The 14,487-nt window shown below is 34.5% G+C and overlaps 1 protein-coding gene across 5 annotated transcripts in view; it reads right to left on the reverse strand.

The window, feature by feature from the left end:
• The window catches only part of Cyt-b5-r (Cytochrome b5-related), a 73,007-nt gene extending 61,443 nt beyond the window's left edge, over positions 1 to 11,564 (reverse strand). For 2 of the 5 annotated variants that reach the window (XM_071789214.1, XM_071789213.1), the window contains exons 1-2: positions 11,345 to 11,563; positions 4,207 to 4,343 (exon numbers count right to left, since the gene is read on the reverse strand). In XM_071789214.1, the coding sequence (XP_071645315.1) occupies positions 4,207 to 4,282 (76 nt within the window). In that variant the 5' untranslated portion in view covers positions 4,283 to 4,343; positions 11,345 to 11,563. Of the gene's footprint in view, positions 1 to 4,206; positions 4,344 to 11,344 lie in introns of all 5 variants that reach the window. The other 3 variants (XM_071789216.1, XM_071789215.1, XM_071789212.1) reach the window with 2 other exon arrangements.
• Between the last annotated feature and the right edge of the window lie 2,923 nt (positions 11,565 to 14,487).

Genomic DNA, 14,487 nt, shown 5'->3' on the forward strand with positions numbered 1-14,487 from the left:
ACATGCGAGCAATCCTAGCCCTATTCACTCCAACGTTTTTTTCGCCCCAATAATCCTCCAACCATGCACTTTCGAGTCCCACGTGTTTTTTATAATGTTAATAGCTTTGAAAAATTCCCCAAAAATTATTATAATATCTTTGTACCTTCGACTAAAAATCAATGTAAAGAACATTTGAAAATCATTTATTTAAATATTTTTTTACAACAATTATATGTTGACAAACACACGTTACGACTCGTTTTACTTAAAAAATCATAACTCACGAACAAATTGACGAAGCTTAATGAACCAAAACGCAAATTAAAGCTAAAAGTAGTGCAAATAAGAAAAAAAATATGAGATAATTATTAATTAAATAGGAATACTTAATTTCGTCGCCGCAAATTTGGTAATTTTTAAATGGTACAGAAGGACTTTAAGGACTTAAAGAATGCTAGAAAAAGAATTTCTGAATAAGAAAAGGCGAATTTGAAGTGTGACAGATATTTTTTATGTAAAAAAATTAATTTTTTTTTTATAATCGTAGCTCCTCCCCACCTTTTCCACCTGCCTCTGAGCCATAATAGACCTCTGTGGAATGTTAAATTTTTTTTTTTAACGACAAAAATATTTTAAATATGGTTAAATTATACACAAAAATACATTTTTATCGAAAAAAATGCTCATTTACCTTTTACACAACACTGACGTAATCCTCCAACCATACACTTTTGTGTCCCACCGAGATTTTGATTGTTCCCCGTTTCGAGAGTAAATGAGCTAGGACTTTGAAATTTTTACCTGAGGTTCCTTGCCACAATAACTTTTTTCCGGCGTGGAGGAGATTCTCCCACGATCATTTGTTTTCCGGAACAAACGACTGTTAGAAATTCGTGGGACACGAAAGGCATGGTTGGAGCGAATAGGGCTAGGATTGACTAATCAATTCTGCCGAACGGCTAAAAACGTCTTGGTCAAAGTTTTGTAGTAATTTGCTGATATGCGTATAAACAGTAGGTACACAAATAAGCGGGGAAGGGGCTCCGCCGCAGGCTCCCTAGCGAGGTCGCATAAAAAAATTAATCTAACTCCCAGGCTATTCCTACAAACATTTTGGATGTTAATCTTGAATTTCCAAAGGGCATTTTTAAAGAACATTTTATGCTATCTGGTACATATACTGATACAGGGTGCCATGTAAATAATACGCGGACCAGTGTTCGTGGGCAGGTAGAGCGAGTAAAACTGAATCGAAAAGTCTTTTACGTTTTATAAGTTTCTCAATAATTAATGAGAAATTAATTAATAAAAAGAAACGCGAATCAGCTAGGATGCGTTCGTGCGATTCGACGAGAAGCTGCAGCCCAGCAGGCAACGTTCACGTTGTAGGCGAGACATTGGGAGGAACGCTACGTGAATAACATTGCAACTATATAACGGCTATACGACGGATATTTGTAAGTGTGCAAATTTGGAATTACATCATCAACATTTTATTGCGCTTACAAAACTCTTTTTATGAGGAAACTTGTATTTTATTTATTGATGCATAATTATTATAGTATTTATTATTTAGTATAGTATAGTTTGGCTTCCTTACAGAGAAAGTTTTATGAGCGCAATAAAATTTTGACGAAGCAATGTGCAAATTCCTGATTTGTACACTTGTTTATTTTTATATTTTGGCAGAAATTTTACGGGTTTCATCCTCTTCCGGGTGCCGTTTCATTGAACTTAACGACCCGGGGGCAGGTCTTTAATCAATTCTTTTACTCAATATTAAGAAAAAAGAATCTCTTTTCACCGATTATCGTCAAATTCAATACTTTAATTCAATACTAATTTTTCTTTAATGATACTTTATCGATTAAAAAAAAGTCAGTCCAAAATTTCCAAATTTGCGGAAGTTAGAGTAACCACGGATATTTCTCATTAAATTTCAAATGTTATTAGAAAAGAATCCTTTTATTGATTATCGCCAAATTCAATATCAACTTTCCTTTAATAATACTTTATTAATTAAAAAAAGTACATATTTTTTTATTAAGTGGATTTTCTCCCAATGCTATTGTTACAGCAAATGCTGCTGCAAATACATCACACAATGCTAGGTCTAGCTGTTTTGTAACTTCTTCAAATATTTCATTATTCTGAGTCAGAACATGTGTCCTAGTAATATGTGTTCTAGTAATAATAATCGGCAAAAATTATTTGTATTCTGCATTTTTCACTAATTTTAAGAAAGAAACATAAATTACGCTTAACGTTTGCAGTCACTTATTCATGTGTCAACAGCTTGTACGAACTGTCATGTGGAACATATCGAAGAGCGATTCTACACGTGGTGGGTATCCTATTAATCACAAAGACCTTATCATGTTCACACGTTACTTACACGAAAACATAATTGATGAAAAAATATCTAGGTAATTCTTTGATGTTCTATATAACAAAATATGATTAAAGTGGCGAATTTATGGTATAAGTGGATGTAGTTGCGTGTGATTATAGTTTTATGATAACTATTTCATGCGGTGTTATAGCTATCAAGAAGATACCATTAAATTAATACACTCTAAAGATGTACCTGTTATAGACAAGTACAGTTAATAAGGAAGCATCAAGGTCAGAACGTCACTGTCCACTGGATCATCGAAGTCAAGCAACACGGCGCGGTACTGTACTAGGATGGATCACCGCCTTGAGAGAGCGGGCTATACACACACGATATGTACAGAAACAGTTAAAAATGCGTTTTTTTCCTAGATATAGAAAAAGAACGTTTTTTTATAAACGTTTTATCAAGTGGACATTTTAACATTTTAATTTCATAAAAAAACATTTCTAGAAACCGGTATGTCGTACATTGGACATATTTTTGTTAATAAAACGTCAGAAAATGACGTCGTTGTAGATGTGACTTAGGACCGTGAAAAATACGTCATTTTTACGTTAAACTTTAGGAATAAATGACGTAACATACGTCATAAAATGACGTAAAAATCACGTCATTATGACGACTGTCTGCTACCTGGGGATCGTCGCACTGTCCACTGGATCATCGAAGTCAAGCAACACGGGCGCGGTACTGTACTAGAATGGGTGACCACCTTGAGAGAACGGCTATATATACGCACACGATATGTAAAGAAACAAGAAACAGTTAAAAAAGCGTTTTTTTCTAAATAAAGAAAAAGAACGTTTTTTTATAAACGTTTATCAAGTGAACATTTTAACATTTTAATTTCATAAAAAACATTTCTAGAAACCGGTCGTATGTCGTACATTGGACCAATTTTTGCCGTCAATAAGATGTCAGAAAATGACGTGTGGATGTGACATATCGACGTCATTTTCGGGTCTCACGAGATCTATTTAGGACGTCTGATTGGTCATTTTGTGACCAAAATTTACCGTCATTATGACATCATTTTGCTACTTGGGATTGTATTTGTTTTACGTGTAATGCCCAACCCTGATTCATGATCTTATTTATCGTCTGATAATACTCTAAAATACAATTTTGAACGATAGTGAGATAAATCTAATTGCTTGAATGTATTTATGTCTGTTATCATTCTCCAGTTAAGATAATGATAACTCGTAGACAAGAAGACATTGACCGAGATATACATATATATGTTTGTATTCGTTGAATTCTGGTCTCTAAATATCCAAATAGAATATTTGAATATTGCCTGTGAAACTGTCTGTACAGATTAAGAGTAACATGTCATAATAATAACAGGAACAACCAAATTAGAACTACAAATAATACAATTATTTTTATAGCCGTAAACAATTATATAAAAAGTAATAATTACTATTTAACAGTTGTTAAAATAATGTTAAAAATAATGTAATAAAACCCATACAACAACATATTTTTAATGTTTGTTAATAAAATTATGTGTAATATTTAATATTATAATATGTATATGTATACAAATATTTTTACAAATGTTTTAAATATTATGTAAATATATATAATATTTACAGAATATTTTAAATATTATGTAAAATAACCGTTAATCGTTGCAAAATATGGTAAAGTGTAATTATTACAAAGCATAATTATTCCACTGTTCACGATTGTCGCAAAAGTGATAAATCGCACATTTCTGCGAATATTAAACATTCAGTCTTTATCTCTTCGTTTGCTTGAACTTTGTTAGCGTGAAAGCTCCCACCACCAATATTTGATCACCGTGTTTCTTTACTCACAACGCAACGCATCGACGATATTTCCTTTCAATCGTAACGCATCCATTATTTTCGGCGCGTAAGTTGTATTCTTCATGATGCGATTCCTTATAGCGATCTGCACGACTTATTCTTCAATAATCCGGTTACGTGGCAAGCTGTGGTCAAGAATATCGAGTCATGTATATTGTGGAAGGGATATTAATGACCAAACACATCACTCTCGAGTGCATATATACTCTTCCGCAGAACTGCCGTCATTAATAATAATCACGTCGTCTTTGATATCGCAAACGCGATATCGAGAGCACAAGCATGGCAAACATTATTATGTAGGCTGCATTAATTAGCTGAGCGTTTAATAATGTATAACGCATTTAATAATGTATCTTCTTCGTCAAAAGAAAATGAAATGTGACTTATACTTTTTACTTAATAAAATGTCAATGTAGTTTAATCATTAATCAGCTTTTGTAGAACGATAAGAACGTCATAAAAAATGTCAGATTTGCTCTAAAAACCTCTCTGAAAGACCGCAACAAAGTTAGAAGATATAAATTAAGCAAAATTAAAGTCGAATACAATGAAGTAAAGACAAACTAATATATTCTAGAACACTTGTTTCCGGTAAAAGATCTATATAATAAAATTCGAGGCAGCTAGAAAGCAGCTAGAAAGTGTCTCGAATAGTTCTTGCAGTTTCTTTCAACTTGCACTGTACGTCGAGAAGTATCGCGTCATCATATAATTATTTATATCAAGTAAAAAAGTCGTGCGTACGTACGTAAGAAAAAACGATGGAAAAATCCGGTGCAAAACGATGCTGCAATAGACTCCAGCGATCGCCCGGTCCGTGTTGATTCTCTCGGTTCGCGGTAACAGTGATGCACGATGACACTGTGCTGTGTTACAAAATCGAGTAAACTGCGGAGACGAAAATTCTAATGCCCCGCTAGAAGACCGAAACCTCGCAAAAGCACGACGATAAGTACTAATTGCCGGCCCGATCGAAAGGCGCGATGATGAACTGCCTCATCTGGCAAGCAGCAACTTTCGTTTCTTGTTTACGGAGCGATAAGCCAGTCAAACCAGATCGGTTCAATTCAGGGATTGATCTCTGATATTTAATTCTCACGGTCACGGTCGAATCAACAAGTACAACAACGTCATACATACAAGGACGTTTCGATCCAAGGACGTCTCAATATAAGGACGTCTTATAAATAACGCGCTTTGGAAGAGTGCTCTCATTATCGTATGAATGTCGATGATTTGTTTTCCATTTGATCTTTGCAGACAATAAATAGGAGTAGCAGAAAATAGAGGAGCGATAATTGGAGAAAAAATCCGCAATCAATCGAGGAGATTAATTATTATGAATATATATCATATATATCATATTTTTATTATTCTCTGTTTTCTCGTAACAATCTGCTTATATAATAAATACAAATCCTAAATCAAGATTGATTATTCAATGCCTTACGAAATCCTATTATTCGTGGTGTATTTTTTAGCCGCATTATTCCTACCTTGCACGCAACGAATGATTTAGAGGGAAAAAGAAGGAATATATTGTCGATAAAACAAATTAATAATTTTGCATTTTTAGGTAAATCCTATCTCGAAAAATATATGTTTTCTGTAATTGGCGCTGTAATTTAAAAAGAGATATCATTTCTTTTTTGTAATTGTAATAATAGATCACTTAAAGCGCGACTCATTTTTTGATAAGGTAACGTAATTTTGTGATGTCACTTGAGTAATAATTTTTTGGAAATAAAAATAATACTGCTTAGGTTTTTTCGAGATTTTTGGAGATACAAAGATTACGTCCACCACTTGTTGCTTAGGTTTTTTCAAGGTATAATACTACTACTTTGTTTTTTTTTCGAGGTGAAGTTTTTTCGAGATTTTTCAAGATACAAAGATTTCGTCTACCACATGTTACTTAGATTTTTTTAAGGTATAATACTACCACTGTTTTTTTTTTCGAGGTAACAACATATACACTACTATGCGTGTACTTGGCGCCTTTCTTTACCTTTTTTTTAAAAAAGGTAATTTTGTACAGATATCACGCCTTTTTGTAGTATTACGCATTGTATAAACAATATGTACAGGGTGTTATTTCGAGGTATAATACTACCACTTTGTTTTTTTCGAGGTAACAACATAATACATATATACTACTATGCGTGTACTTGGCGCATTTTTTTACCTTTTTTGTGAAAAAGGTAATTTTATACGGATATCACGCCTTTTTGTAGTGTCATATAAGACGTCGGCGTTAGAAGTAGATAGAAGAAGAAGTATCTTAATAAAAAATTTTCACATTTAGACTTTGCGTCGCAATATCTCCGCTCGTAGGGCACGGAGCGGGATATTATAAGAGAAACCCCCCCCCCTAATTGGACCCCAAGCTATCGATCAAGCCTACTTAGAACTTGATCCGTTCACTCGTTATTGAGATCTCAACATCTCGGGTACTCGCAACCCGTCGCGTCGCGTAAAAGAGTCACGGTCGGTCTCGCTCCGCGTGTACTTGGCGCGAGACACTACCGTGTCTCTTGATTCTGCCGCTAGGGAATTTTTAAGTCGATTCTTATGAATCAAGCTTGAATTTGATGTCTAGGTGTCCCAGGTTGCCGATGACGAGGTTCACATAGTGCGCTTCATAGTTTTCGGTATCCAGGTGTATTAATACCTTGAATTCGATGTCCACGTGTTCCAGGTTGCTGATGTCGGGTTCCAGATAGTGCGCTCTATAGTTTTCGGTGTCCAGGTATAATAATACGTTGAATTCGATGTCTAGGTGTCCCACGTTTCCGATGACGAGGTCCACATAGTGCGCTCTGTAGTTTTCGGTGTCTACGTGTATTAATACCTCGAATTCGATATCTACGTGTCCTACATTCAGATTTAAAGTTATTAATACACCTAGACACCAAAAACTACAAAGCGCACTATGTGGACCTCGTCATCGGCAACCTGGGACACGTAGACATCGAATTCGAGGTATTATTACATCTAGACACCGAAAACTACGGAGCGCGCTATCTGGACCTCGTCATCAGTAATCTGAGACACCTAGACATCAATTTCAAGATATTAATACACGTAGACACCGACAACTACGGAGCGCACTATGTGGACCTCGTCATCGGCAACCTGAAACACCTAGACATTGAATTCAAGGTATTAATACACGTAGACACCGAAAACTACGGAGCGCACTATGTGGACCTCGTCATCGGCAACCTGGGACACGTAGACATTGAATTCAACGTACGATTACACCTGGACACCGAAAACTATGAAAACTATGAAGCGCACTATCTGGATATCGTCATCGGCAACCTGGAACACGTGGACATCGAATTCAAGGTATTAATACACGTAGACACCGAAAACTACGGAGCGCACTATGTGGACCTTGTCATCGGCAACCTGGGACACCTAGACATCGAATTCAACGTACGATTACACCTGGACACCGAAAACTATGAAGCGCACTATCTGGATCCCGTCATCGGCAACCTGGGACACGTGGACATCGAATTCAACGTACGATTACACATGGACACCGAAAACTATGAAGCGCACTATCTGGATTCCGTCATCGGCAACCTGGGACACGTGGACATCGAATTCAAGGTATTAATACACGTAGACACCGAAAACTACGGAGCGCACTATGTGGCCCTCGTCATCGGCAACCTGGGACACGTAGACATCGAATTCAACGTATTATTACACCTGGACACCGAAAACTATGAAGCGCACTATCTGGACCTCGTCATCGGCAACCTGGGATACCTAGACATCGAATTCAAGCTTGATTCATAAGAATCGACTTAAAAATTCCCTAGCGGCACTTTCTGCCAAGCGTAGAGAACCTTCTTTTCCCTTGACTTAATATATATTATATCAAGCTTGATTCATAAGAATCGACTTAAAAATTCCCTAGCGGCACTTTATGCCAAGCGTAGAGAACCTTCTTTTCCGTTGACTCAATATATATTATATATTACCTAATTTACCTAAATAGAAATCTTCCTCCTGACCGATAAGTCTATCGACCTAATTTCGAAATACGCGCGCGATATCGAAACTGGCGATACCTGCGCCGCCAGCGTCGAAAAAGTGAAAGGGACGTTTCTCTGATAATCATAATAATATTGAGACGTCGGCGTTAGGAGGAGGAGGAGGAGGAGGAGGAGGAGGAGGAGGAGTATCTTAAAAATAAATTTTCCCATTTGGACTTTGCGTCGCAATATCTCCACTCGTAGGGCACGTAGCGGAATATTATGAGAGAAACCCCCCCCTAATTGGACCCCAAGCTATCGATCAAGCCTACTTAGAACTTGATCCGTTCACTCGTTATCGAGATCTCAACATCTCGGGTACTCGCAACCCGTCGCGTCGCGTAAAAGAGTCACGGTCGGTCTCGCTCCGCGTGTACTTGGCGCGAGACACTACCGTGTCTCTTGATATTTCTACTGTGTTTATACGTATAAATATTTTTCTGCTGATATATGTATTAATGTATTGACACAGATTAATGTATGTTTTCATTGCACAGATTGATAAGATTATACATATGCAGGATATCTAAAAAAAGATATCTATAAAAGATTGGAATTAAATTGATACAATCTATTAAAGAAATCGAGTAAATTAAAAAAGTTTATATAAAATTATACTGTATCAAAAGTTCGCCGGAACGGCGAATTATCTCAGAAAATATTGGTTTATTGGAAAAATGTATCAGATAAAGGTTAAAGGATTTAAAAAAAACTAATATAGATGATCTTATTAGAAGTTGGGTCCGGGACTCGTGTTGGGCCCAGTAGAGCCCAAGTTAAATTTTTTAAAATAAAAACTGCCATTTTTTATTGTATTATTTTTTCTACTAATTAATTTGAACATTTTTTTGTCTGAAACATTTTTCCAATAAACCAATACTGCCATGCTGAGAGAATCTGCAACCATTTACATTTTAATTTATAAATCGATTCTGACATTTTCCACCTCGAAGAATTTATTGGACTAAACAAAAAAAATCATATCTGCAACCATTAGGGTAAACTCGGGTAAGATGGCCATACCGGAAAGATGGCCAACCCATGTTCATTCGATGTTTCATGGCGAGTTAGATTGAAAGAACATAAGTTGGCCATCTTTTCTGTATGGCCATCTTACCCGAGTTTACCCTATTCAAATAAAAAGGTATCATTTGCCGTAGAACTACTATCAGAAAACTGCAGATGCGACCGTTCTATAATGAGTACATATAAGTATATCTAAGCAAAAAAACAGTATTGCCTGCTTTTATTATATTTTACAATATAAGTATTGTGATTTTTGCTTCACGAAATAACTTCTAAAAACAGTTTATTTCAGAAAAGTTAAAAAAATTAATAAATTAAATAGACATAGTGACGGCTGCATTAAGGCTGTTTTTCTCAGTTTAAAGTTTTTGCAGAGATACCAGAGATACTGTACTTTTTCTTAAGAGAGAAAGAATACTTTCGGAGATTATTGGCCGGAACTTTTGTTACGCACGGTGTATGAAAATAATGTAAAGAAAAATTATGAAAGGTAAAAAAAATTATAACAAGTCGGTGATTTTATAGCGAAATTGTTTTCGCTAGTTTCATAATTCCTTGGATTTGCCTGATCTCGACTTTTATTTATTCAGTTTTGCACAATAACAGTTTTACGATCGATGTAAAAAGACAGCATTCTCATGAAGGATACGCAATCGTCATTTTTCTTTGACCAATCAGAAATTGGTCCGAGATACAAGAAGAAATATGGCCCCTCCGCTATATAATATCTTTATTATGTAATTTATTATTTAAGTTAACCATTTTTTAGATTTTATACAGTTGTATTTTGTTCGTTTTATTGGCATGGAGAAGCCATGCCAAAACGTGTCAATTCTAGACCAAAATTTGACTTTCTGTCTTATTCTTCGGCTGCCATTATATGCAGTGCTACACCATATGTGTGCTACGTTACCTGTTACCATAATAAAAAAGCCATGATAAAAAGCAACATAGAAATTGGGATGTATTAAATTAATAACTGCGTTGACTATAGCATTCATTAGCCGTTAGACGTGCTTATACTTTAGTCGCAGAATTTATGACACGTCTTTTGCACGTCACCACGACATAACGTATATATACAACTGAAATAATCAGATTTTAATCAGCTGTCTGTTGGATATTATGCGGTTTTATGATTAATATTTCGGAAATAAATATTTTATTTCTTATTTTGAATTTAAATTTTACACGTATCTAATAAGAATTATACCAAAAAAGAGACACGGCAGTGTCTCGCGCCAAGTATACGCGAAGCGAGACCGCACCGTGGATCTTTTACGCGACGCGACGAGTTGCGAGTACCCGAGATTTATAAATGACGGAACTGCACAACTTTTTTTGCATTAGTTGCATCGTGGAGTCCATTTTTATAATAAAATGTGGCACACTTTTGGACTGATAATAATTAAATAAACACAAAATATAAAATTAGTAAATAGATAAATAAGTAGATATGTGTTTTATAATAACACACATTCCGTTTCTTAATTAATTATAATTTTGTATGTATAATTTCAATTTTCACAATCCTCTATGTTATAAAAATGTCATTAAAACGTCACTAAAAGGCCGATATAAAAGTCATCATAAAATCACGTCTTTTTAAGATCTTGAAGTGTCATCATCTGTGACATCAGTCCGTTATTTTTGGTCATCTACATTGGTCATTTTTACGTATACTTGTCTGTTCTAATTTTTGCTACAACTAGGTACAATAATGCATTTTGTCTATCATGTATTTTATGTATGTACATATTATAATAAAAACTTGATTTTTCAAGACTGGTCAACTATTTTAAGGCTGTCAATAGGTGCTCAACACGTCGTATAAAGTCACAAATACACGTTACTGCAACGTTTTTATCACAAGTAGCTCTATTCTTTAACTTTAACGACAGTATCGGTATCGTTCTATCGTTGCGGCTTTTTTCCATATAGTATACCTGCGCAACGACAACATAACAATAACTCGTTAAGAGTTACAGAATAGGAGTGGAACAGGAATTTGGCTGTTAGTTACGTAACAGCGACGTATTAATTACCTTTCGAACCCCAGTTGAGACGTTATATTAGCGACGTGCTTGCTACGGTGTTGTCAGAGCATTAAACTGTCAAACTCACAAGTGTTTACAGTGATTAGCGTATAATATTTAATTTATCAAAATGTCAACTGAGTTATTAGGTGCGATCAGCATATATTATCAAATTTCACACTTACAATATAACACGCCTAACGCCAGTGTTGTACTCTACTAACAGTTGAAATATTTAATTTAGTATATATAAGAAACTTTCGATTTTCTGACGTCAGTAACCGCCAATAAACGCCACACTACTACTGCCAGTTTATATCAATATACATTTTTACTGACCCTAATCGGCTGACGTCACTATAATCATTGCATGTGTAAACGCCAAATCGCATTATCGCATTATTAAATTTCAGCGTTTGTGCTGCGTAATCTATTTCCTGCAAAAATATAAGCGACGCATTATCTCGATATTAATTTTCGAAAATAAAATGTTAAAATGTTGACAAATAAGTCTGTATAATTAAGAATTTATTTAAAGATGTATGTCGCTATAGCTATATGTAGTATAATTTTGTTCTCTTGATTAAACAGTGTAGAGCAAATCTCAGAAATTATTCATAAACAACATGGCATCATTGGGACAGAAAAAGCGTAAAAATCGCAATTTTGTCCCATTTTTGTGTACTTGATATTATTTAAATAAATCATTAAAAAATTGAAAAAAAATATAAACAGAAAATCTTAAAAAACCGTAATTGCAATTCTCGATGTCATAGAAGTGTACCATAAAAATTTCATTCATTTTTACCGTACATGAGCAGAGATACATATTATATATTATGATATTTACATGGGAAGTATATCTATATATATATGTATACAATTTCTGTAACTTTTAAAGCAAATATCTCAGAAACGGGTCGGACAATCGATCGCAAATTTAACACAGATTTTTGGGATATATAAGTGCACATCTCTGTAAATTTCAGCTTTATCCCTTTATTTTGACATAAGCGACATACATCTTTAAGCAAAGATATTTAAAATTTCACATAATTAATATTAATTTAATTAATTAATAAAGAATATAATTCTACATAGTCATTGTTTGAGGAAGAAAGATATTTCTAATAATATTCAATGTGACAGTGATTTATTTATATTTAATTAGCAATTGTTTTTTGTAATAAAATAATTAATGTACTAGTGTAAACCAAACAACACCCAGACGGTACAGTACATAACACTAAAAGATAACGAAGAAGATGTCTTTATTAATAAGTTATCTTTTCGATAAAGCGAAAAGATGTATGAGAGAGAGAGAGAAAGAGAGAAAGACACCTTTTAACGTTATTAAAAAAGACATCATAAAAAAGTTGACGAAAAGATCTTTTTTGAGATGTCTTTTTTAATAAACTGTCAAAAGATATGTTATATAAGACATCTTATTTTAATCATATCGAAAAAGATGACATAAAAAAAGATATCTTATCATTATCTTTTTTATAATGTTTTTTGGTAAAGACAAAAAATCTTGTTAAATATAAACTCAATATATCGATTAAAAAAGTGAAAACTGTTTTATTCAACTGTATTGTATTTGCAAAGATAATTCCGCTCATATCCCGTTAGTATTATTAATAGCCATTGGCAGCGTTCAGAAAAGTATAAAGTTTATAACGCTCGATCTATTTAATAAATATTGCTTGATAATACGATAATTTGATGTTATAATTAACGTTACTGTAATTCATATTATTAATTTAATATTATAATACGAAATTATTTTGTTCGTGTCATAATTAAATATCTCACGTTTAGTAAAATTGTTATTTGTACTGAAACACACAATATCATTTGATGGAAAAGAGTATACGACTCCTCTTGAGAAATTGTTCTTCATCGCTGCAATTGTCAGACTGCCAACTGAGCACTGCGAAGATATAATGATGCGCATCGCGATTTGCTCCTGCGCGATTTATATTCAAGTACGGAATACCGCGTACAGACGCAGCAGGTCGATGACCACGCGATTACGCACCAGAGCGTAAATATGCGTAAATATATGCGTGCAATGATTTTGCGCGACTTATCTCGATCATCATCATGCTCGGCACGTCATTGGCCGATCTTTTCCCCCGGGAAAAATTCTCGGGATTCTCGCGCAGATGTCGACGCGCGGCAGGGATTTATACCTTCGTGCCGTTTTTTTTCTGCGGTGAAATTTTACGATTTCAACGCGTTTCTGATAATCAATCGTCGGAGAACTGTTTCCATGCACGTTGCGCAACGTGCGCGGCGTTCTTGTCGTTATCGCGCGAGCATCCGAGATGCGCGTGATGGACCATGCCGGGGAGACCTTGCAAAAACCAGGGTGAAATAAACATGATACGCGATAAAGCAATACGTCATGCGACAAAATAAAATATTCGAAGATATTATAATTCCTAGAAATAAAAAAGAGTTCGACGATAAAAAGAATCAAATATACACACAGAAAAATAATTATTCTACAGCTAAGAAAAGCACTTTACTTATTTTATTTTACTTCTCAAGAATATCGTTTTGAGTAAATATAATTCTTACAATGACTTTATGGTATACAATTTGCGGATTAAGTAAATGGTAAGCTTGTATATATCCGCAAATCTACCATAAAGTCATTGTACAAGAATTATATTTACTCAAAACAATATTCTTGACATGTGTCAAAATATTTGAAAACTATTAGTAAGAAAATACTCTTGGTTAAAAGAAAACTTACTTAAACAAAGTAAAATAAAATAAGTAAGTGCTTTTCTTGGCTGTAGAATGATTATATTATTTTTCTGTGTGTACAAAAATATATTTAATCTTATAAAGGGAACGGTCGGAAGTATCCCTCACCGATTTTTATGGGCTTTAGATATGTTGTAGAGTGAGAGTATCAAAAAATAATTAGACTTATTGCATGATTATACTTCCATGATTATATGTAGGGTGTTTCCGGACATTTGCGACAAGCTTAAAGGGGTGCTAGACACTTCCGACCGTTCTCTGTTAGTAATCAAAATGTGACAAAGAGTGATATAATAAATTTAAGATTAGACTGTACAGAGCATTTCGTTAAAAAAAAAAGGAAGATAAAGAAATCATCACTGGATTGGAGATAC

Source organism: Temnothorax longispinosus, chromosome 9 (genome assembly GCF_030848805.1).
Source record: "Temnothorax longispinosus isolate EJ_2023e chromosome 9, Tlon_JGU_v1, whole genome shotgun sequence".
NCBI lineage: Eukaryota > Metazoa > Arthropoda > Insecta > Hymenoptera > Formicidae > Temnothorax > Temnothorax longispinosus.